The 25517-nt window shown below is 39.1% G+C and overlaps 2 protein-coding genes across 3 annotated transcripts in view; one reads left to right on the forward strand and one right to left on the reverse strand.

Moving 5' to 3' along the window:
* The window catches only part of LOC121945971 (uncharacterized), a 124425-nt gene that overhangs the window by 75291 nt on the left and 23617 nt on the right, over positions 1-25517 (forward strand). Inside the window, exon 10 of the mRNA XM_088070168.1 lies at positions 18273-18428. The gene's annotated coding sequence lies outside the window, so the exon portion shown is untranslated. The remainder of the gene's footprint in view (positions 1-18272; positions 18429-25517) is intronic.
* The window catches only part of LOC121946268 (protein kinase C-binding protein NELL1-like), a 453829-nt gene continuing 429096 nt past the window's right edge, over positions 785-25517 (reverse strand). For both annotated transcript variants that reach the window (XM_088069950.1, XM_042490773.2), the window contains 4 exons: positions 18266-18459; positions 13319-13495; positions 11466-11690; positions 785-7277 (listed from right to left, as the gene is read on the reverse strand). In XM_088069950.1, the coding sequence (XP_087926076.1) occupies positions 7227-7277; positions 11466-11690; positions 13319-13495; positions 18266-18459 (647 nt within the window). In that variant the 3' untranslated portion in view covers positions 785-7226. The remainder of the gene's footprint in view (positions 7278-11465; positions 11691-13318; positions 13496-18265; positions 18460-25517) is intronic.

The following is a 25517-nucleotide window of genomic DNA, read 5'->3' on the forward strand; positions in this document are numbered from 1 at the left end:
TGGGATATTTGTGTTTTTTATATAATTTCAGGTGTGTGTATTTTTATCGATTGTGCTGCAGGGAAAAAAAAAAGTTTAATTTTGTGCAGCTTTCACATCTTTTTTCCTCCACAATATAGCTTCAGAAGTGTTTCTGTACCGGCTCCTGTTAGCAGCACAGCAGCGTGCCTTTAAAGCATCAAAAGAATGTACTTATCTTTATTGCAACGCAGCCTTTCATACATTTCCCCAGGGAAATGGAAAACAGCAGTATTGATAAAAGAAGAAACATGAAAGACTTTCTCCAGGACTGTGTGCCGATGCTGGGATTGACTTTCATTTCTGAGGCTCGAAACCATTGCTTTCCTTTGAGCTGCCGGTGGATGGCGCGTTGGTGAGCCATTTAAGCGTCTCTTGTGATTGTGCTATCTGTCCTACTTTTGCCGTCACTCTGCAGGCTATACTCTTCCATTAAACCTGTGAGCTCAGCTGCCAGTCATCACCACACTTTGAATGCCAAAGACCCTCAGCAAATAAAGTAAACAACTAAAATATTTATTAACGGAATAATTTTTTTTTACAGCAAACTCTTATCACGACACAGTCTTCAAGTCAAATGACACTTAACCCTTTGAGTACAATTAGGTTGGCCACTCTGATCAGGAGAAGAAACAATGACGGGACCAGGAGGATTCCTCCGCTGCGATCCTCTATCAAAAACATGAACAAGCACATCAGGATCTAGAAGGTCCAAAACTGCTTCTTTTAAAAAGTCAGACATTAAAGGAGAAATACAATGGCTTGCTTTTTTTTTTTTTTTGAAGGAACTGAATCAAGAACAACATTGTCAGTTTCAACAGTAGATTTTTTTTTTTTTTTTTTTTTTAACATGTGTACATAGTTCTATTTTGTCTGGTTCTGGAGATTTCAGTTCAGTTCATACAGACGTGTGTTGAAAAAAAAAGGGGTGAAGTCTGTCCAAGCTCCTCATCTGTTTGCAAAGATGCCTGGCACAGACGCTGGGACGTCTGCGCTCGTTCTGAATACCAAATCCGCTTCTGCTGAGTCTCAGCTTTTAGTGAGGGACACCGATCAGAGATCTGTACATACACAGGCTAGTCAAATCCATAATATTGTCCTAAAACAGTGAAAAGACAAACTATGACAGATACTAAAAGGGTTAAGGCAAGAATAGAAAAATAAAGAAATAGTAAAAACAATAGAAATGTTGCTTCTCTGTCACACTCGACTTGCAACGCTCAGATCCTAAGAAGCTGTGGTAGTGAGAATTATTCACATAGTCTTACTCTCTTTACAGGACCCTTCACTTTACACAGTATTTACAGCAAAACAGAACCTATCCCACAAAAAGAAAAGTAGTCCACTGAAATTAACACATTATTCATGAACACAATGATAATTAAAAAACTGTATAATTTTATCATATCGTCAGCATGTAAAAACATTTACACACAGACTTGCAAATAGTGTTTTACAGTAGTCATTATATTTCATATCAAATCAATCAACAGAGCATTCTGAAAACCTTGTTTCCAGTGATAGTTTGTACAAATGTCTGCGTTCGATTGCTGTGTGAAACTTCGATGGGTACAGATACCATTTACATCACTTTTTTTCTTTTGTGTGTGTACTTTGTGCACGGGTGACAATTTCAGTTTTACACGAGGCGTTGTGATAATGGGGAAGAGTACATAGAAAAATGTGAGACACAAACAGATGTGGTGGTGAGCAAAGACGACACAAGGACATTGCGACTGAGAGGTCAGAGAGTCGGCACACCCCGTTGCGCGCCCACTTTCCCCTCCAGAGGTTAAACAACCAGCATCACCTTTCCAAAAAGTTTGTGAAATGGCCGCCGTGTTTTTGAGTCAGTGCACTCTGTGCATAAGAGGGTAGAAAAATATCTTCGAAACACGACCAGAAACAAGAACTGATTTGACATTAAGTAGAGGAAGGTCAGCAGGAGGGTGATGGTGGAGATATTTACTCCAAGGACCAAGGTCACCCCTGAGGCTGTTTTAGACTTGAAAACAAATGCATCAGTGTTTTCTCTTTTTAGCTAGTGCAGGAAAGAAAGGCCCTCTTTATTCCTGGTATTAACATGGGGCTTGGGTGATCCAAGCAGAAGTCAACAGCACTCAAGACAAGTGAAACTGACCACTGAGATGCATTCTGATCCAATCACTCAAAATGCTTGTCGAGGCAGCTGGCACACATTTAGCCATTTATCATTTGTTGTGTAAACTATTATGCGTCCCCAACAAGCAAGCCATTGTTGATGCAGGACGTGGTAGTTTTTTTAGTGACAGCGCGCTAACGCTCTATGACATGTAGGAATGGGCATTTTTATTAACTTCCATATTCACAAGTACTTGCATTAAATTATTATTTCAGAGTACTCTGGGGCTGCGCCTGAATTAGGTCAGTCGAATCAGATTTGGCAGTTCAACACAAATATTCAACGATTCTTTTCATTCATTTAATATAGTATACAAGTTAGTGCCAGGCCACAAATGTGCAAAACAATTTTTGCTGACACTAGATATTTCTAAGTCAAAGAGAGGGGAAGGATGATGTTATCTCAGAGCCCCACTGTGCGGTCTGTCCTCCTCCCTTACGCTGTATGATGTACACAGCTCTATGAACCAAAAAGTAACGTAAAAGTTACGAGTGCTTAAAGCAACAGCCGGGCAAGGAGGCACTTATATACTATTACACAGCTCTACTGTTAAATACAATTTTACCCATTTATATCTAATATACATAATATATATTAAAGTCATGTTTACATGTGAGAGGGGAGGCAGCTAATACTCTATTCACTGAATGGATACTGATGTGCAAATGAGTACTCAAGTACTCATGCTTATTCCTATTAACTTGCCCATTTTATGATGAGTTTGACAAATTGTTGCATGAACTGCTATATAAAGGAGATGTTTTGAATTCTGCTGACAGCAATACCTCCAGCTGTACCAACACAACTGTTAACGCGACTAGAGAGCATGCTTGCAAAAATGTGGACATAATAACTCTGGGTTCTTCTAGCGTAAGTCGTGTAGGCAGTGACAAAATTTGAAGACAAGTGATCAGCTGGAGATGCATGATAGACACAGGTGTGAACGGCGATGTCTCGGCAGTCCACTCGTTTTCAAATCATAGAGACTAATGTTAATACCAGGCGTAAACAGGCTCAAATATTCTGGTGACAGGGTTATTCGATTTGGAGAGATCCTCAGCTGTAACAAATGATGGTGATATTGAACAAAAACATGCCAGAAGTGACGCACAAGTGTTCACTGCCTCTATAATTTCCTGCCTCCAGATGCCTGAATAATCATCAGATACTCTTGATCTCCACTGTCAGACTTGTTGCAAAGGTGCTGTACAAAAGCATCTAAGATAGTTATGTGTTGTAGCGAGTGGGATAGGAAGTCAGGACAAGTTTCGTAGCCACAGGAAATAAATGTCAAGATGGGCACAGGTGTGGATTCCAGGCCTACTTAAGGGTTTTTGTCTCCGAAAATTTGTCTGGAACAGAACAATCACCATAAAAGTCCCGTGACCTGCACTCAAATTCCCAATATCAACCCATTTTGATTCACAATACCAGTATTGTTTAGGGATCAAAACCCTGATGAAAGTTTCATTTTCACTATGAAGGATTATCTTTATGTATGGACTTTTTTTTAAATTCTGAGGCAGCAAACAGATTCTCCTAAAAAAGAAAAGGATTTGTGATATCTGCAACTACACTGATGGTGTGCAGAGAAACTAACGTGTAGAGAAGACCTTGAATGTTGGTTCCAGCTTTGAAAAGCAGTACATTTATCCTTTTATTTATCCTAAAATGAACTGTTAAGTGGTGTTATAAAGAGCAGTGTAACAAAGATTTACTGAATTACTATTTGACCTGACCAAAAGGTGCATGACTGACTGAAGCACACTTTGTGGCCACAAAATGTATGTCAAAGTCCGTGATAATTTCACAAAATTTTAAGTAAGTGTTAGAGAGCCCCCCCCAGTTTTCTGTGGGGAGAAAACAGACAGTGATGGACAAACAGGGTGACAACGACAACACTTAAGGGAAACATTAGCGCTCTCGAGACAAGTTTGAGGATAATGTAGAGAGGTGTGGAGGAGAGGACAGGGCAGCCGATCAGAGCTGCGAATGTGTGAACTGTAGCAGGAGCAACACCAGAATCTCCCGCCTTATTAAGCCTGGCCGTCTGTCAGCACATTCGACACTCGGTGACCTCCTGGCATACTCAAATCCAGGCCTGCGTGACACGGCTTCATTAACCCCACCCTCTTGCTTTTTCTCTTTTTTATGTCGAGACAACAGAGAAATTCCACCCACGTTGTGGTCTGCCGTTTTGTAAATAGTTACATCTGGTGCTCGTTCTGGCCTGCAGGAATCTGTTGTGCACCATCAAACCGCTTTCACGTGCTTTTGATGTCACAAGGTGTTATAATTAGCTAAGTGACAGTCACCCACATCAGAGAGGAGACACTGAGGCGAGAGGAAAGTGTTACAGACAGAAGCGTTAATGGCTCAGCAGGACAGACGACAGCTACGTCCTGATTCAAAAGCTGGATGAGGGATGTGAAGGCAGATTGTTTCAAAGACTTCGGGACTGAAGGCTGAGGTCTCCTTGAAAAAGACTACTACCACTATCCGTTCAGAACACGACACCATCATAGCAAGGAGCAAGATACGGTTAATCGTATAAATGGCGCACACTTTCAGACAACTAAACTTGAGTGAGGAAATGGCGCATGCTTTCGCTTCTCCACATGACCGGCCAATCAGTGCTTGAAGGGAGGCGTGCTTGTCAAATTGTCTCTGAAGACCCTGACACACCAAGCTGAGGGTGCATAAATGTTGGGCTTTCGGCGAGCATCTGTCACCCTAGTCGCTTCAGTGCGTCTCACACTGTTGTTCCTGGTCAGCTTTTGTTCTGCCGATTCAGCGTATTGAATCGTCTGAGACCGTGGAGCCCACTGGGGAATGAAAGCACTGATCGGGCATTCAGCTCAGCGCACGAAAAAAGAAACTGAAGTGAGGGACGTAAACAAATGGCTAAAATCAAGAGGGCAGGAGACCAAAACAAAGTTTTTATGTTAGGTAAGATTGTAATTGGGTATTTTAGCAGAACTGTTTCCCAGTGGTTTGTGTTGTTGTTTGCTGGCGCACAGTAAATATGCTTTGTCCTTTCAGCATTGGATTGTGTTGTTAATGTTGTGACTACTCTCAAGATGGTTTCTCAGTTCCCCTTTCTGAATGATGATGACAGACATTTTTGAAACCAGGTTATCCTGTCGCAGTGGAAACTACTGGCCTGACATACAAACTACAGCATTTTTGTGGATCCATGCACGAGGATTGTTCTCACTATGTTATCATATGAAAGCGGATTATTTTTAAAAACGCAAAGGAAAGACTTTTACATTTTTAGTAGGGCCATTCTCATCTGAATGTGGCCTCAGGTGCAGAATGTACTTACTGTTTGGCCATTAGTTGTTGTCTTTATGGTGTGTTCATGTGCAACTTTTTGACTGGGACACAGGCAACATGAGGCAACACATCTGTCGGCTTTGTCGTCAATAGTTCTTCGATATCATTTTGGTGTGTCTGGGCCTTTACAAAGATGCAGAAATTTTTAGATACAGCCATCTCCAACGTGTTTGATTATGTGACAAGCACTTTGCTCAAAGTACTCTGACAAGTCGACACTGCACTTCCTTTTCCAAAAGACACAATTTAGCCTCACAGAGACCAAAACTAATGATGCATTCAGATTCTGCCTCTCAAAAATCAAAGCTCCAGTAACATGTGTAGACTTAATAATGAAACAAAGTATTTCAGACAATGGCCCCGACCTTGGCAAAGGCCACAGGATGAAAAGCATCAGTCGGTAGCTGTACTTCATAGTTAATGATTTTATCAGCAAGATGTTGCCCTTTAACGTAACGTTTAAATACCAGTGAAAACCAGATCAAGTATGTTGACATCCAAGTTCACAGTAACGTTGTGGTGACTCACTTTGAATCATGAAGGTATACCAGTTTAAATGCCCCATTAGATAACCGACGTGAAAAATTACACGCATTTAGGTACATTAACATGGCAGGATCCAGTCCCTGAAGTAGGAGAAGCAGACAGCTGTTCGGTGCAGAGACAGAAATGCAGATGATGCTTTGTAGTAAAACATTTTTACTGCATGTAAAGAAAAGTTCTGCACCCTTAATTTGTTTGCATGTTCAGCCAGAGACCATAAACATGTAAATTCACTAAAAAAACCCCTAAAAGATTTAAGGTTGAGAATTTTTCACTTGTCTACTACAATAGCTTTGTTTGCTTTGCCTTATTTTTGGATCTGTCAGAGAAGAATGTAGGACACAGTTAAAAAAATATCAAAGATAAAATATTGGATATTGGATTGTTGACTTGGATCAAAGACAAAGTGGCACATCTTAAATGTTCGGGTGAAGTGTTTATCAAAGCAGAAAGTAATTTTTTTTTTCTAAAATAAAAAAATGTCACTTCCACAAGAAAAGTTCATAATAAGTTAGAAACATCATTACACTTAAAGGTAGTTTTTGTAACTTCCCTAGATGTTATTTCTACATCAAACTATCTCCTGCTTCAGTTACATCAACTTTGATGATATTGCTTCACAGAACATCATACAAAATTAGGGTGCATTACTTTTGTTCACTGCAATGATAAATGTTTTAAAATGACCATCTAGATGACCGAGCAACAGTGAGTTTACATTTTGCAACACAGAGAGTTGAAGCTCCATAAAATCTGTCCGGCTGTGAATCCTCTTCACACTGAGCCAATTCTCTCTGCTTTGTGGTTCAATACATGGAGCTAAACAGGTTTCCTCAAGACATTTAGTGAAATGGGAACAACACAAAGACACATACACAACACAGTGACTGTGGTGAGAGCGACAATGGCCTCAGTTTCTGCCTGAGCCACACACACGCTCACACTGTTTGTAGAGTTACGGCATAAAAGCGCACCCTCAACACTCCAGTCCGTCCAGTGCATGTTTGTATTTTCTGTGCACACGCTGGCATGCACACGTGTGTGCGTGAGTCTGTTTTACGTATCCAAGGGAGGAGTTGTCAGATGGAAGAGGGGGCGTGGCAGTCCCGCAGTAAGAGGAGGAGAGGAGGAGCGAGGATAGGAGGACAGGAGGAGGAGGAGAGCTTTAGTTGTTCTGAAGGCAGTCGAGATCCACCGAGCAGCAGACATTCCCATTCTGAACAGATTTGCATGAAAAGAAAGGAGAGAAAAGAGAGAATATTTAATATACTGTTGTGAATATGCTGTTCATGTTTGTAACAATACAAATCAGAGTCTGGCCGGCCACAGTTAGTTGAAATATAGAGACTGAATACAGAAGGACTTGATGTCAGAACTACAATATCACTAGTTTGACAACTCCAGAGCAAACTAGTTAAGACGTTTGTGCACCAAACAATGTTTTTCATATGCATTTTTAACCCTTTGCAACCTTGATCATCAGTTTTCTTATGCTGCAATCAGACACCTTTCACAAGCATTTAAACCTTTGAAATGTGAGCAGATTGGTTTGATTTCTTTCAAAAACATGGGAATAAAGGCAAAAAGCAACTTGGCAAGAATTAGTGAAAGGTGACAGGAAAAATCCTAACCCTTCACTCCACTAGAGGTACCTGTCTCTGTCCAGTCATTTCCGAATAATGAAATGATACTGTGTGGCTATTAAACGGCATTGCTGTTAAGCATTTCTGGATGGACTAAAATTTTCTTTGTTGTGAAAGATTTCAAGAAGGACATTGCTTGGGCAAACCGATTATGACGTCACCATGTATTTTGCATAAAGCACAAAGCCTCCATTATTTCAGTCAATGTCTCACACATGCCCTATATTAGATACGTAAATGATTGTGGTTGGACCAAAGTGGGCTGGGTCAGCTAGAAATCTTTCTGAACGGGAGGAGGACCGGATACATCTGCCAGAGCAAATAAATAGATTAGGATTATTACCGATTAATATACTGCTCACCGATTTATCTGGTTGCCAAGTGTCAATGTCGCATAAATTACAAAACTAAATTCTGTATTTTTCTCTCTGGTACTCTTTTCCAATCAAAATTAGGGCATGCATGCAGGTTTTTCAAACACGGCTAAAAATAAATACAGGCAATAGACTGCATTGCCACTGCCAGTGAACACACCGCTGACAACTCTACCTTTCTGTCAGCTTTTGTGTGTGTGTGTGGGTTGTTTTGTTAGTGCGTCCATGTGACATCATGGACAAACCAGAGAACAGGTTAACAGTAGACAGCAGCAGCAACTCTTTCATCTTTAGGTCCTTGAAAACTTCTCAGTGGTTTCTTCTCTTTATACATATTTTACTCATTCAGTCTCTCTTTGAACTTTTGTGCAGATGTATTTGGATCTGTGTTTGAGTACTGCTTAGGAGAAGATGGATGGTAATTAGTGGTGGCATTGTAATTACTCACCGGTTTAGGAGCTGAAATTACTGTGGTCACTCGTGTGTTGTATTCCCATTACTGCTAATCGGAGCCGGAGGTGATAAAAACTTGTGTCTACTGCGAGTCATTTGACCCGGGTGTGAATGCTGATCGTACACATTTCCATTGCATTAAAAAGCCAGATGTTAAAGGGTGTTGGTGTTTTTTTTTTGTGGAGTAGGAATGAGCCTCTACACTTGTGTTATCTAGTCATTCAATTGGCTTTGGTTTTGAGATATCCGTCTTTGAGATTTATGCTGCCGCTTCAGTACACTGGGGGAGAACAGAATTTAGGATGGTCATGTGTCTTTCTACAGACAGATTCCAGTGTTTTTGGTTAATCAACAGACCTAACTGTCATAGTGACACATTCTTAACTGAAACCACTCTCTACTTTAGAAACAGTCCCTATTAAAAGGATTCCAGTATCTCAAAAACTTCTCTCTTTATGTTTCTGATTTGGCTGACCTGACCCTCTTCGGGAGGAGGACAGATAACTGACTGGGTAATGGGGCCTGTACCCTCTGACTGTGGGGGGCCTCAGCTTTAGCTTTCTAAAAGTGAGCTCCCCTGCCGCTCAGAGGCCAGCTGTGTCTTTACCCACCGTGATGCAGCACTCTGGTAGCAGAGTGACTTACACAAGTGCAGGATCTCCGACAGAAGCTGTAACCACTTGCTGTGACCACAGCGTGAGTGAGCGCACCAGCTGCTGTGGCTGGCTAGGATTGTTGTTTGAGATAAAAAAAAATTGCACATGTATACAAAGTTTACTAATTCAGTTTTTTTAACTATATGAAATAACCGACATGTGATGGTTATTATGGTTTCAGTCCATATATTTGATGTGCTTCTTTTGGCTCATTTAAATTCTGATTGCTAAAGGAAAAAGCGGAACTGAGGGGTAACAGAATATTTGTACTACATGTGTGGAGATGATGGTGACATGTTTCTGACACAGTGATTTGCATATTTGGGTTTTTTCAAATTAAAATGCCGCTTGCATCATCTGTGACAGTCAGGTTTTCAGATGTTTTTGTATTCATCTTGGCAGACAGACACACAGACGTTGTATATCCTCCATCACACATTAGATAAAGTCACTATAACAGTGTCCACCTCCAGGAATTTTCTTCAATATCAATACCCTGTAATGCCTGCCATTATCTGTAACACAGTGACGGCACAGAGGAATTGAACAGCTGACAAGATCTGTATAACGTGTGAGCTGAATTATCAGTAGAGGTCTCTTCCTCTCCAAAACAAACAGAGCCGATGATTTACCTGCTAAAATCACTGAATACAGCACTTTCATGTTACACATCAGTGTTTCTCCTACACAGTTCAGCATGTCAAAGACGAGCCACTAGCCAAGAACCTGCTAATGTGTGCTCACTTTTTGTCTTTGACAACTTAAGATGCAGACGTTCAAGAAGGTTTTTTTTTCTTTCCGGGAACTGAATTATCAGCAGAGGGCTCTTCCTCCCCAAAACAAATGGAGCCACTGATGTACCTGCTGAAATCACTGATTAAAGCAGTTTCATGTTACAAATCAGTGTTTCTTCTACACTGGCAGGTTGCAGATGGGCCGTTTTTTTCTCCAATAACTTAAGGTCCAGACATTTGAGAGGTTTTATTGTGGGTAACGAATTACCTACCCCAAAAACAAATGGACCAGATGATTTAAACCAGTCAAAACACAGAATTTAGCAGTTTCATGTTACACAATCACTGTTTTCCTGGCACTCTTGTTATGGAAGGACTGTTAACTATGGTGGCAGATGCAAAAGTGTTTATTTTTACTTAGAAAACTGTCTTGTTTTTATAATTACAAAACCTTGATGCCCCCTTTTTTTGTCAGGCTTTTATTTTTTTGTCTTTTCACCTTGATACCCTGGCTTTGAGGAACAAAACCTCTTTGGCCCAAATTGTCAAGTGGGCTAGTAAGCTAAGAAGTGAGTCTTAACTCAACCTATCAGCTCTTTACTCCTCACAGTTGCAGTGTAAGGCCAGCTCTCTTCTGCAGAACTGTTCACAACCCTTAAAAAGTGAATTTCAGCTTCTTGTTCTGGCCATCAGCTTGAGGCCCCCAGGTGCAGAACAAAATGATATAGGAATACTTTTATACCTGCTGCTATTGCACTATTGAACAAAGCGAGCACAAGATGATGTACTTGGTGCTTTAAGCTTTTGAGTTAGTAGGTGAGTGTGTATGTGTGTGTTTATATAAAGGCATTTTGTCGTGACATTAATAGGAGTTCTTATACTCTGATGCTATTAATACTTGATGATAAGTGTTTTTGTGTATTTTGTTTTTATGGTTTTTTAATCCAGATTGTTGTGATGTCTTGTTTTGGATTGCTGAATTTCCTATCTGCACAAAAATATTTACCTTGGGTACTAAAAAGGAGCTTGAACCTTGAAAGGCAAATGGCCCGATCTGGAGCCAGCGGTGCAATAGGGTGATCTCCATGGCAACATGGTGTTCTCCATGGACAAGGATCTGCTCCCTATGTAGATATAAATGGCTCATTCTAAGGGCCCTGACACACCAAGTCAACGGTTGGTCATTGGTCAGCTCAGTTGAACTGGTGTTGGCTGTAGTCTTTGTGGTGTGTTTGTGTGCAACTTTTTTGGCCAAGACACAGGCAATATGAGGGGATGCAACAGGGCGTTGCTGCTACCAATTTGTTGATGTCCGTATGGTGTATCTGGGCCTTAAGGTAACATAAACACCATGATACTTATTTTCAGGTGATTACACACTAAGCAAAAAATACTTTTCTGTCAACATATCCCCCTTGTAAACAGTATAAATTAATACTTTGTTGTGAATTTTTGGTGAAGTAATTAATTATCCTCAGTGGTGTTAAATCAAACATGGATGCTGCACAGAAAAGCAAACCTGCCTGGCTGTTGCTTTGGCTTACCTTACACTTGCAGGTAGTGCAGGGCGAGTTAGGCATATGCCATGTGTCCCCGCTGAGGCGGACGGCGCCTGCGGGGTCCTGACACGTCTGCCGAATGTCATACGACAGGTTGTCGGCCAAGCAGGGGTCTGTGACGCAGCGCGGGCAACACTCGCCCTCTGCCACTGCTGTGTACTCGCACATCAACATGGGGCAAACCAGAGGCCAGCAGTCCACCTCTCCCTCCTGAGTGAGATAAAAAAAGAAAGGTGACACAAATGTTACCGTGCTGTTTCTTTACGTCTGAATCAGCTGATCTAGCAACTTCAGCTTTAGCTCCCATGCTGATTTGTTGCCATATTTCTAATTAGAGAGGTGATAATTATCAGCACACACTTACACACACAGCTGAGCAGCAGGGCAGGGCCAGCTACTAAACAAAGCCCGGCTCTGAGCTTCATGTTAATGAGGAAATTCTGTGTTCGTTTCTTCTAACAAACCACTCTCTATGATTTAAAGCAACTACAAGGAATTTTCATTTTGTGTTGGTTTTGGCAGCCCCTCGGACCAACTTGTGATGTAAATCATGTTGATCTTTCTAGAGCCTGCATTTGTTTTGGAAGCATGTAAAAGAAAGGCTTGCCAACCAAGGTAGACTGGTGTTTTCATCTGTGCTCTCTCACTTTTTTTTTGCTGTGAACAATTTTTTTCTTTTTGTCTTTGCTGATCCTGCTCCAATGTAAGCCATAACTACAAAGTGTAACGTCAAAAACAGAATGTGTGCTAAACACTCTGGAGCTTCCTGACAGTTTCCAGTTTTGTCTTATGACCACTGCAGTCCATGCTTGGCACTGGTTTGTCCGATTATTAGATCTGACATCAAGTCTGTACCTTAGCTGAAGGAACAACCTACTGTTGAACAGCAAGGCCCTAAAACTAATTTTTAACATTTCCCATAGTGCGTATTTCAGTTCAGGGGGACTTTTCCTGCAGTACTGGCTCGGCCAGAAGTCTGAAGGCCCTGATACGCACACACAGTCTGCATTTGGTCAAAGTTGGGCCGTCGGTGAGTGTCTGTCTCCCTAGTCACTGCGGTGTGTCCCGCACCATTGGCCCTTGTCGGTACTAGTCTGCTTTTTCCTGCCAATTCATTATGTTGAATTGGCGCTGGAGGAGCCTGTTGATGAATGAAATCACTCTGACAGTGCTTGAAAAGAGAAACAGAAGTAAGGAATGTAAAGTCAAGAGGGCCTGAAAATGACACAAACTTGTTATCTAAGGTAAAATTGTTTTTCTTCATTGAGCTGTTTAACAGAAAATTTCCTGAAGGGATGTGTTGTTGTTCACTGGCACACAGTAAATATGCTCTGTTCTTTCAACATTGGATTGTGGTGTAAATGGGCTGACTGGCATCAGGATGGTCTTCCATTTTCCCTCTGAATGGAAATTACAGATGACCGCTGTCTGGTGGTATGTCGAGTCACTTCCTCTCACGCAGGCGCAGAACACACGCACTGTTTGGCAGTCGGTTGTAGTCTTGCGGTGTGATCATGTCCAACTTTTTGGCTAAAACCCAAACGGCATGAGGTATCGCAGCAGGTGATATCAGTTTGGTGTGTCTGGGCCTTTATAGACTAACGATGTTGTTTCCTCGCAACTGGAAGACGCTTTACAACAGTCTGTATGAAAACAGCTAATCTGCATGCTGATGATCTTATTTGCTCATGTAGGTTATATAGAGCCATGGTTGTTTAATTGAGTTACCTGTTAAAAACTATTTGTAGCTGCTTTAACATGAAGGTCAGCTTTCATTTTGGTTGGAAAAACACATACAGCTTCTGTGTGAGTGTGTTTGTGTGTGTGTGTGTACAAACCATGCAGCGGCACTGCTGGCAGCCGTACAGCCAGGATGCTCCGCTGCGGTAGAGCGTGCGTCCGCTCTGGTCCAAACACTGGCTGCTGGGTCTGTTGTCACAGCCAGGACAGCAGAACAAATCCTCGTCTGGGTCTCCGCAGTCACAGGGTCTCCTCCTGCAGTACGTCTGCCCGTCCTGCACAACAGAGGTCCCAGCGTCAGAGGGTAAACAGATTAAGGCCTCAGGCTTTTTTTTGTTAGTTTTAATGAAAGCTGCTAAAACATCACCACTTTGGTGAAATGTGTGAGCAGTCTCTTTTATTTTACATTTAGGTAAAATAAAAGAAAGGTCATGATAGTGGCCCTGACATTCTGCATGTGGCCAACTTCAAAGAAGTAGTACTGACAAAGACTTCAACTTCAGTTTTACATGTCGCCTCACATCCTGGGCTGTAAAGCACTGTTCCAGCAATTCTTCTTCACTGAATAGGAGGGTCACGCTGCGTTCAACAGCTCCTGAAACTGAAAGCTTTCACCGTTCTGCTTACAGTGAAGGGTTTAAGGATTCCCTGTTGCCCTGAATGTCATTTCAGAGCCTTTTCATCTCTGAAAAGAGCACAATCCTAGAGAGAACACTGAATACCTGACATTTTATTTCCCCTTGAAGGCGCTGCAATTGCAAACATATTGAATCTCAGAAGAAAAAATTAAGCATATCAGAATCATGATTCAAAGAGCCCGATCTAAGACTCTGGAATATGATCAAGGAGTATATCTGACACCTATCTCAGGCACCTTTAGGGAGAGCTAGTCTTATACACTGGGTCAATCAGGTAGATAATTCAAGGCCAGAATACCTACAGAGGACTTTAATGTGTTGTAGCAACTCTCAAATCTCCATTTTCTAACAGCAATTTATTAGAGCCATGACTGAAGTGGGAATGAGTTCAAACTTTGGTGTCTGGGCTGGAATGCAAAGTCAAATGCAGAGAAGACTCTGCAGGATATGGGAGCCAGCTGAGCCGCTGTGTCCCTGGATCTCCGTCGCCACGCGGGGAAAACTTTATGGTCCATTTTACTCACCACAGCCAGCACTGTCTGGCCCGGGGACGACATTGTAATGGAGATGTAAAAATGTTACATAAAATGGCTGTTAGGAAATGTATGGGGCCCATAAAATCATTCCGCATACCATTAAAAGGGCAATACAGAGCCAATGTTTTATCGATGCATATTGTCCTGCTACAGTAACTGCTGAGTCCCTGGGTAGCAATACCGATGGCCTTGGTCTTTACGGTTATGGCCCTTGACTTGCTGCAAAATTACTGCCAATTGTACCGTGTCGGCAGAACGTATGAAGGCAAACTGTTCATTTTAATGCCAGGAATAAGACCAGGCATGAATGCTAATGCTGCGCTGTTGTGCTAAGCAAAACAATATCATTATACAGCTTTTTATGTCAGCTTTGATGATGACAACTTTATGATGAATTTGATGAATGCAGATGACATTTTCTTTAATCAGTAGGTATGATTTGTTTCTAACACAGTTCTCAGGTGAGGTATTGCTCTCCAGTGGTTTTTTTTCGGGGAAGATAATCTAATTAAGGAGGATTTTGGTCTGAGCCGAACCACATCTGTAGAATTCTAACATCTAATACTCTTAATTTAACTCAATTTCTCCTTTCACTTTCCTTCAAATGACTCTTAAGTGAAACTTGAGTTTAGTTTCTACCTTTGATGTCATGTTCTGAGAAGTTTCTCTAAACTCTCTGCTGCTTTTGCCTGATGTGGTCTGCCTCTGCTGCACCTCTGTCTTTTCCACTTGCCCTGTCTGGCATCCACATCTTTCAATCATATCGAGTCAATCAACCTTCCTCTCATGTTCAAGAAACCAATCCACAGCTTCTGTGTGACTCTGATTGCCTTTTTCCGTCTCTTTCACAAACCACAGTGACACCTATCAGCCCTGGAGACATCCAGTGTTAGCAGAGCATCTTGCTTGTGTCACACCTGTCGTTCTACTTTTGACAAAACAGTCTAAATCCTGGAAATCCTTTGTGACTGTTTGTAAATTCTTATATATCTTGACAACTGACACAAAGCAAATGTTTAAAGCTGCATTTAATTTCTTATTGTCTTGTAGCAAGGAAAGTTTTATTATTTGTTTGTGTTACTTCTCCAAAGTCTGTTTAGAGAGGGAATGCTACAGATTTCCTTCTGCTAATACAAACTAATTCAGATAGAAAATTAAGATGAGACCATGCTCTGAACACAGTGATTAAAATTAGTTAATGTTATTTTACTGATCATCAAGTTTCTTCTGGAGTGGAATTAACATCATATTATATGTTTTATCATAATGGCCCACCAGACATGAAATACAATGCTTTTCAATGGATGTAATATTCATGCATTGATAAAAAGCACGGGTTGGCCAATTCCCATATTTCGTTTTGAAACTAATATCGGCCGATATAGATGATCTGTTGATATTATTGTGCATCCCTACATGAACACAAAAAAATGAAAATAATAAAATGGATGAAATTAATAAACGTGTTGCCCTGAAAAGTCATAACGCATGATGCACAAATACCAAAGACTTTGCTGTGAAAAGTTTAAGTGTTAAATTTAGAATTTTATGAGGCATTGTTAGGGCCACCGCCTTCAGCTGTCATTTTATTCCAAATTACTGTGTCTATTTTGTATTAATCTTACTCACTGAGCCTCACCTTCCCAAAGACAAATCTGATCAATATCTCACTTTCCTGCAGTCACACTGCACCGCCTCGCTCTGACTCCTGAGCAGAGACATGAGTTGTTAAGCTGCCACAAATATTTCTCAGAATGTAATGCAGGCTAATGAAAAACAGCTGGAAGCACTAAGGTGCTTTTTCCTTGAGTTGACCCTGCATGATGCTTAATTTGCTGTCCTGAGGCAGTTTCTAAGTTAGAAAGTTTTTTATTTTTGTGCTTGCTTCATACCGATCAATACAAATGTTAGCTGAATCAACTCAAGAGAGTTACACGTGCTGAGAGGTGAAAGGAAAGGTTGATAATAATGACACAATATATGAGGTCTATGATTTAGGTAATACGTTCAGTTTGTTGAGAACTTGTGTCATATTTTAATAGTTTTGACAGTCACGTCCATCAATTAAACACAGGCAGTCAGATCTTATTTGCAAGAGTAAGCAAAGGCGAAGAGCAAAATTAAAACCCAATGTGTCTGTTGTAAAATTCTATTACTGTTTAGAGACTGACTCCCAGTTTTAACTTGGAATACTGTGCCTATCGTCGTTGTGCACATCTTCTCTGTGCAGTGAGGGATTTTTACAGGTGCACTTACTTTTACCTCTAAAGAGAGTGTCTTAGATGATTTGGTTAAACTGTTGGCTTATTAACAACTTGTCTGATTATCTGACCGCATGTAGCCCGTCTCACTTTGTTGCTGTGATGTTGCTGTGTAGCAGACCTTTGTTGAGTCCAGTTTTATCATATGTAGGTGATTTGAGGGGAAATGACACCATCCAACAGTGATATTTTGTCAAAAAGCATCAGCTGATATTTCTTATATTAATTAGCTCAGAATCTTTCTTTTTGCAATATTCACTTCAAAACTGCCTTTAAACATAGCAACTTGCACAGCATTTTTTTTTATTTTTTTTTAATCACTTTTTTATTTTTTTAACATGGAGAATAAACGACAAACGCATTAATACACAACAATACCCCCCCCTTTTCCCCACCCCTCGCAGCACCACAATAACATTAAAATAGATCTTAGAGAATTTACGGAAGAAGAAAATAAAGAAAAAAAGAGACATACAATAATAATAATAATAATAATAATAATAATAATCCAAACAAACAATATAAAAAAGTAAAAGGAAACATTTCAAACTTAATGAAAAATAAAAATAGAAATGTTTGATAGTAAATAAATTTACATTAGAGGTCTATGACCCAGTGGTTTTGCACACAAGATCTTTCACTTTGCTGATACGGGAAGCCCAGGCACAGATGAGTGATTGTTTGGCATCATGCATTTTTGCTACTGACATCTCCATATTTGTTATATCCAGTAATGATTGTAGCTAATGATTCTGAGAGAGAGAATGAGGGGGCTGCCAACAGACTGCTACATTTTTTTTGCTGCTGTCAGGCCAACAAAAAGTGCCAGCTTCTGGTGAAATAAAAGATCTAGAGAGGAGGCATCACTCAATAGGAGCAACTTTGGGCAGCATGGCACCTTGGGTATGTTATTATCTACATAGTACATCAGTTCATATTGCAGATACCATTGGGCAATTCCAATACATTCCAATACATGTGCATAGACCCTGTTTCACCATTAAGGCAGAGTTTGCAGACAGGAAAAGGTAAGAACTTCATCAGATGAAGCTTCCTGGGAGTTTGCATGCTAATATTTTGAGAAGAGCTGTTGTAAAATCAGGAATTTCAGACTGCAACAATCCAAAAACCAGCCAATGAAATCCTGGAGGGACTGGCAATCTGGTCTGCACTTGCTGAAAGGCTTAACAGCTGGCACACTTTTGTAGAACATGGGAATGACTGATTCGTTTCACTGAGGCATCAGCAGTTGGTTTGGTTGATGGTCAGACCAAAATATCAACCCAAAACATTGGTATCTTGGTAGTGAGACTCAACAAACAACTAAAAGTTGCAAAATGTTGCTTTAAATGAAAGACCATAAACAAATCGTACACTGACATTTTGTTTAAAGTTTGAACAATGCTCCTTTGCATTAAAAAAAGGAAGATTCTTTAAAAAAAAGGAAGATCCTTAAACTTCCATATTGGCAGTTTAGTTACAGGAAGTTAGTGAAGAGAATAACAGATCATAGCTATGAAGAAAACACTGAGTTAACATCATCCACCAGTTTGTGAACGCCAGTATTTCTCATTGTAGTTAATTTGTATTTGTGTGTTTATCTTCTGTACCTTGCAGGAGCATATAGCACAACGGTCGAAGCTGGGTTTCCAGTCCTCTCCGTTGCGTCTGATTCCATCCTCCTGTGGACAGTCGCCGCCGCAGCCTGGACCTGACGTACACACACAGTCGTAGCCTCCCGGGAGGTTCACACACACGCTGTCATTCCAGCAGGTATGTGTCTGCAAACTGCACTCATCAATGTCTGAAAAAAAAGGAAAAAGCCATGGTAAATGAAAGCTAATATGTCATTTGTTGGAAAAAAGTTAACTATCTAGGAAAAAAAATAGCTCAAAAAGTAGAAAATTTAAAAGCATAGCATAGAAATTAGAATAGAATGTTACAAAAAAGCCAAAAACACCCTAATATAACACGTTATAACACCCAAAAACTGCTTAAAACTAAATTAAAAAGTGTGCCAAAAACACCATAGCATAGAATATTGCAAAAACGGCCAAAAATACCCTAATATTGCATGCTGAAAAAATTGATCAGATAAACATTACAATAATAACAACAATAAAATGTCAAAAAATGACATTTTCCAAAAATGGATGAAAAGATTACATGAAATAGCGTGCTGACACACGCCATAGTGTAGAATGTTGCAAAAACGGCCAAAAACACTCTAATATGGCAGGTTAAAAATATGGCCAAAAAAGCAATACTAAAGTATGGCAAAAATGTCAAAAATTGATATTTCCCAAAAACAGCTGAAAACTGTTGAGGACCACTAAAATAGCATTCTGAAACAAGCCATGGCACAGAATGCTGCAGTAAAATGGCCAAAAATACCCTAATATGGAATTTTGAAAAAAATGACCAAAGAGGCAATACTATAAAACATGTCAAAAAATGACATTTCCCAAAAACAGCTGAAAACTGCAAAAATCTACATGAAATAACTTGCCAAAATGCACCATAGTATAGAATGTTGCAAAAATGGCCAAAAATACCCTAATATGACATGTTGAAAGAAGCAATAGTATAGGATGGAAAAAATGTCAAAAAATGACATTTCCAAAAAACAGCTGAAAACTGCTAAAAAAATTACATTAAAAAGCGTGCTGAATCACGCCATAGCTTAGAATGGTGCAAAAACTGCCAAAAACACCCTTATGTGGCATGACGAAAAATTGACCAAATAAGCAATACTATACTTTGGCAAAAATGAAAATTCCAAAAACAGCTGAAAACTGCTAAAAACTAAATTAAATAGCATGGTGGGGCATGCCATAGCATAGAGTCTTGCAAAACAGCTCAAAACACCCCAAAACAGCATGTTCAAAAATGACCAAAAATGTGAAAAAAAATGACATTTCGCAAAAAAAAAACAAAAAACTGAAAACTGCTCAAGAGTACTTAAACTAGTGTGCTGAGACATGCCATAGCAAAGAATATTGCAATGATGGCCCAAAACACCCTAATATGGTATGTCGAAAAAATGACCAAAGAAGCAATACTATAGTATGGCAAGAATGTCAAAAAATGACATTTCCAAAAACAGCTGAAAACTGCTGAGGACAACTTAAAATAGCCTACAGAGAAATGCCACATAATACGATGTTGAAAAAACAGGCTGAAACACCCTAATATTGCATGTTTAAAAAATGACCAAGGAAGAAAGGTTATAGTAAGGCAAAGTACAGTTGAAAACACCTAAAGAAAGCAAAAAAAATAGCGTGCCAAGACATACCATACCATAGTGTTGCAAATATGGCCAAAAACACCTTAATATCACACGTTTAAAAAAATGACCAAAAAGCCAAGGCTATAGTAAGGCAACATTGTCAAAAAATGACCTGTCCCAAAAACAGCTGAAAACACTTTAAAAAAAGTATATAACAGCTTGCCAAGACACGCCATACCATAGAATGTTGCAAATAATGACAAAAGCACCTTAATATTGCATGTCAAAAACATGACTGAAAAAGCAAGGCTAGAGAAAGTCAAAAAATGACCTGTCCCAAAAACTACCGAAAACACCTCAAAACAGCATAAAATAGCGTGAAAAGACTTGCCATAGCATAGAATGTGGCAAATATGGCAAAAAACACCTGAACATAGCATGTTGAAAAAATGACTGAAAAAGAAAGGCTATAGTAAGGCAAAATTGTCAAAAAATGCTGTGTCCCAAAAACTGCTGAAAACAGTTTATAACAGCATAAAATAGCATGCAAAGACACGCCATAGCATAGAATGTTGCAAATAATGCCAAAAACACCTTAATATTGAATGTTGAAAAAATGACCGAAAAGGCAAGGCTATAGTAAGGCAAAATTGTCAAAAAATGACCTGTCCCAAAAACTGCTGAAAACACCTCAAAACAGCATAAAATAGTGTTCCAAGACACACCATAGCAGAGAATGTTGCAAATAATGCCAAAAACTACTTCATACTGCATGTCGAAAAAATGACTGAAAAGGCAAGGCTATAGTAAGGCAAAACTGTCAAAAAATGACCTGTCCCAAAAACTGCTGAAAACACCTCAAAACAGCATAAAATAGTGTTCCAAGACACGCCATAGCAGAGAATGTTGCAAATAATGCCAAAAACTACTTCATACTGCATGTCGAAAAAATGACTGAAAAGGCAAGGCTATAGTAAGGCAAAACTGTCAAAAAATGACCTGTCCCAAAAACTGCTGAAAACACCTCAAAACAGCATAAAATAGTGTTCCAAGACACGCCATAGCAGAGAATGTTGCAAATAATGCCAAAAACTACTTCATACCGCATGTCGAAAAAATGACTGAAAAGGCAAGGCTATAGTAAGGCAAAATTGTCAAAAAATGACCTGTTCCAAAAACTGCTGAAAACACCTCAAAAAAGCATAAAATAGCATGCCAAGACACGCCATAGCATAAAATGTTGTAAATAACGCCAAAAACACCTTAATATTGAATGTCGAAAAAATGACCAAAAAAGCAAGGCTATAGTAAGGCAAAATTGTCAAATTATGACCTGTCCCAAAAACTGCTGAAAACACTTCATAACAGCATAAAATAGCGTGCCAAGACACGCCATAGCAGAGAATGTTGGAAATAACGCCAAAAACACCTTAATATTGAATGTCGAAAAAATGACCGAAAAGGCAAGGCAAATTGTCAAAAAATGACCTGTCCCAAAAACTGCTGAAAACACTTCATAACAGCATGAAATAACATGCAAAGACTCGCCATAGCATACGCCATAGCATAGAATGTTGCAAATAATGCCAAAAACTACTTCATACTGCATGTCGAAAAAATGACTGAAAAGGCAAGGCTATAGTAAGGCAAAATTGTCAAAAAATGACCTGTCCCAAAAACTGCTGAAAACACTTTATAACAGCATAAAATAGCATGCAAAGACTTGCCATAGCATAGAATGTTGCAAATAATGCCAAAAACTACTTCATACCGCATGTCGAAAAAATGACCGAAAAGGCAAGGCTATAGTAAGGCAAAATTGTCAAAAAATGACCTGTCCCAAAAATTGCTAAAAACACCTCAAAACAGCATAAAATAGCGTGCCAAAACACGCCATAGCATAGAATGTTGCAAATAATGCCAAAAACACCTTAATATTGAATGTCAAAAAAATGACCGAAAAGGAAAGGCTATAGTAAGGCAAAATTGTCAAAAAATGACCTGTCCCAAAAAACTGCTGAAAACACCTCAAAACAGCATAAAATAGCGTGCCAAGACATGCCATAGCATAGAATGTTGTAAATAACGCCAAAAACTACTTCATACCGCATGTTGAAAAAATGACTGAAAAGGCAAGGCTATAGTGAGGCAAAATTGTCAAAAAATGACCTGTCCCAAAAATTGCTAAAAACACCTCAAAACAGCATAAAATAGCGTGCCAAAACACGCCATAGCATAGAATGTTGCAAATAATGCCAAAAACACCTTAATATTGAATGTCAAAAAAATGACCGAAAAGGCAAGGCTATAGTAAGGCAAAATTGTCAAAAAATGACCTGTCCCAAAAACTGCTGAAAACACTTTAAAATAGCATAAAATAGCGTGCCAAGACACACCATAGCAGAGAATGTTGCAAATAATGCCAAAAACTACTTCATACTGCATGTCGAAAAAATGACTGAAAAGGCAAGGCTATAGTAAGGCAAAATTGTCAAAAAATGACCTGTCCCAAAAACTGCTGAAAACACTTTATAACAGCATAAAATAGCATGCAAAGACTCCCCATAGCATAGAATGTTGCAAATAATGCCAAAAACTACTTCATAGTATGTCGAAAAAATGACTGAAAAGACAAGGCTATAGTAAGGCAAAATTGTCAAAAAATGACCTGTCCCAAAAATTGCTAAAAACACCTCAAAACAGCATAAAATAGCGTGTCAAAACATGCCATAGCATAGAATGTTGCAAATAATGCCAAAAACACCTTAATATTGAATGTAGAAAAAATGACCGAAAAGGCAAGGCTATAGTAAGGCAAAATTGTCAAAAAATGACCTGTCCTAAAAAACTGCTGAAAACACCTCAAAACAGCATAAAATAGCGTGCCAAGACATGCCATAGCATAGAATGTTGTAAATAACGCCAAAAACACCTTAATATCGAATGTAGAAAAAATGACCGAAAAGGCAAGGCTATAGTAAGGCAAAATTGTCAAAAAATGACCTGTCCCAAAAATTGCTAAAAACACCTCAAAACAGCAGAAAATAGCATGCCAAAACACGCCATAGCATAGAATGTTGCAAATAATGCCAAAAACACCTTAATATTGAATGTCAAAAAAATGACCGAAAAGGAAAGGCTATAGTAAGGCAAAATTGTCAAAAAATGACCTGTCCCAAAAATTGCTAAAAACACCTCAAAACAGCATAAAATAGCGTGTCAAAACACGCCATAGCATAGAATGTTGCAAATAATGCCAAAAACACCCTAATATTGAATGTCGAAAAAATGACCGAAAAGGCAAGGCTATAGTAAGGCAAAATTGTCAAAAAATGACCTCTCCAAAGAACTGCTGAAAACACTTTATAACAGCATAAAATAGCATGCAAAGACTTGCCATAGCATAGAATGTTGCAAATAATGCCAAAAACTACTTCATACCGCATGTCGAAAAAATGACCGAAAAGGCAAGGCTATAGTAAGGCAAAATTGTCAAAAAATGACCTGTCCCAAAAATTGCTAAAAACACCTCAAAACAGCATAAAATAGCGTGCCAAAACACGCCATAGCATAGAATGTTGCAAATAATGCCAAAAACACCTTAATATTGAATGTCAAAAAAATGACCGAAAAGGCAAGGCTATAGTAAGGCAAAATTGTCAAAAAATGACCTGTCCAAAAAACTGCTGAAAACACTTTATAACAGCATAAAATAGCATGCAAAGACTTGCCATAGCATAGAATGTTGCAAATAATGCCTAAAACACCTTAATATTGAATGTTGAAAAAATGACCGAAAAGGCAAGGCTATAGTAAGGCAAAATTGTCAAAAAATGACCTGTCCCAAAAATAGCTAAAAACACCTCAAAACAGCATAAAATAGCGTGCCAAAACACGCCATAGCATAGAAAGTTGCAAATAATGCCAAAAACACCTTAATATTGAATGTCGAAAAAATGACCGAAAAGGCAAGGCTATAGTAAGGCAAAATTGTCAAAAAATGACCTGTCCCAAAAAACTGCTGAAAACACCTCAAAACAGCATAAAATAGCGTGCCAAGACATGCCATAGCATAGAATGTTGCAAATAATACCAAAAACTACTTCATACCGCATGTCGAAAAAATGACAGAAAAGGCAAGGCTATAGTAAGGCAAAATTGTCAAAAAATGACATGTCCCAAAAATTGCTAAAAACACCTCAAAACAGCATAAAATAGCGTGCCAAGACATGCCATAGCATAGAATGTTGTAAATAACGCCAAAAACACCTGAATATCGAATGTCGAAAAAATGACCGAAAAGGCAAGGCTATAGTAAGGCAAAATTGTCAAAAAATGATCTGTCCCAAAAATAGCTAAAAACACCTCAAAACAGCATAAAATAGCGTGCCAAAACACGCCATAGCATAGAAAGTTGCAAATAATGCCAAAAACACCTTAATATTGTATGTCGAAAAAATGACCGAAAAGGCAAGGCTATAGTAAGGTAAAATTGTCAAAAAATGACCTGTCCCAAAAATTGCTAAAAACACCTCAAAACAGCATAAAATAGCGTGTCAAAACACGCCATAGCATAGAATGTTGCAAATAATGCCAAAAACACCCTAATATTGAATGTCGAAAAAATGACCGAAAAGGCAAGGCTATAGTAAGGCAAAATTGTCAAAAAATGACCTGTCCAAAGAACTGCTGAAAACACTTTATAACAGCATAAAATAGCATGCAAAGACTTGCCATAGCATAGAATGTTGCAAATAATGCCAAAAACACCTTAATATTGGATGTCGAAAAAATGACCGAAAAGGCAAGGCTATAGTAAGGCAAAATTGTCAAAAAATGACCTGTCCCAAAAACTGCTGAAAACACCTCAAAACAGCATAAAATAGCGTACCAAAACACGCCATACCATAGAATGTTGCAAATAATGCCAAAAACACCTTAATATTGAATGTCGAAAAAATGACCGAAAAGGCAAGGCTATAGTAAGGCAAAATTGTCAAAAAATGACCTGTCCAAAGAACTGCTGAAAACAGTTTATAACAGCATAAAATAGCATGCAAAGACATGCCATAGCATAGAATGTTGCAAATAATGCCAAAAACTACTTCATACCGCATGTTGAAAAAATGACTGAAAAGGCAAGGCTATAGTAAGGCAAAACTGTCAAAAAATGACCTGTCCCAAAAATTGCTAAAAACACCTCAAAACAGCATAAAATAGCGTGCCAAGACATGCCATAGCATAGAATGTTGTAAATAATGCCAAAAACACCTTAATATCGAATGTAGAAAAAATGACCGAAAAGGCAAGGCTATAGTAAGGCAAAATTGTCAAAAAATGACCTGTCCCAAAAATAGCTAAAAACACCTCAAAACAGCATAAAATAAGCGTGCCAAAACACGCCATAGCATAGAAAGTTGCAAATAATGCCAAAAACACCTTAATATTGAATGTCGAAAAAATGACCGAAAAGGCAAGGCTATAGTAAGGCAAAATTGTCAAAAAATGACCTGTCCCAAGAACTGCTGAAAACAGTTTATAACAGCATAAAATAGCATGCAAAGACACGCCATAGCATAGAATGTTGCAAATAATGCCAAAAACACCTTAATATTGAATGTCAAAAAAATGTC

The sequence above is a fragment of the Plectropomus leopardus genome, chromosome 1 (genome assembly GCF_026936395.1).
Source record: "Plectropomus leopardus strain MGB_pleo_1.0 chromosome 1, ASM2693639v1, whole genome shotgun sequence".
Classification (NCBI taxonomy): domain Eukaryota; kingdom Metazoa; phylum Chordata; class Actinopteri; order Perciformes; family Serranidae; genus Plectropomus; species Plectropomus leopardus.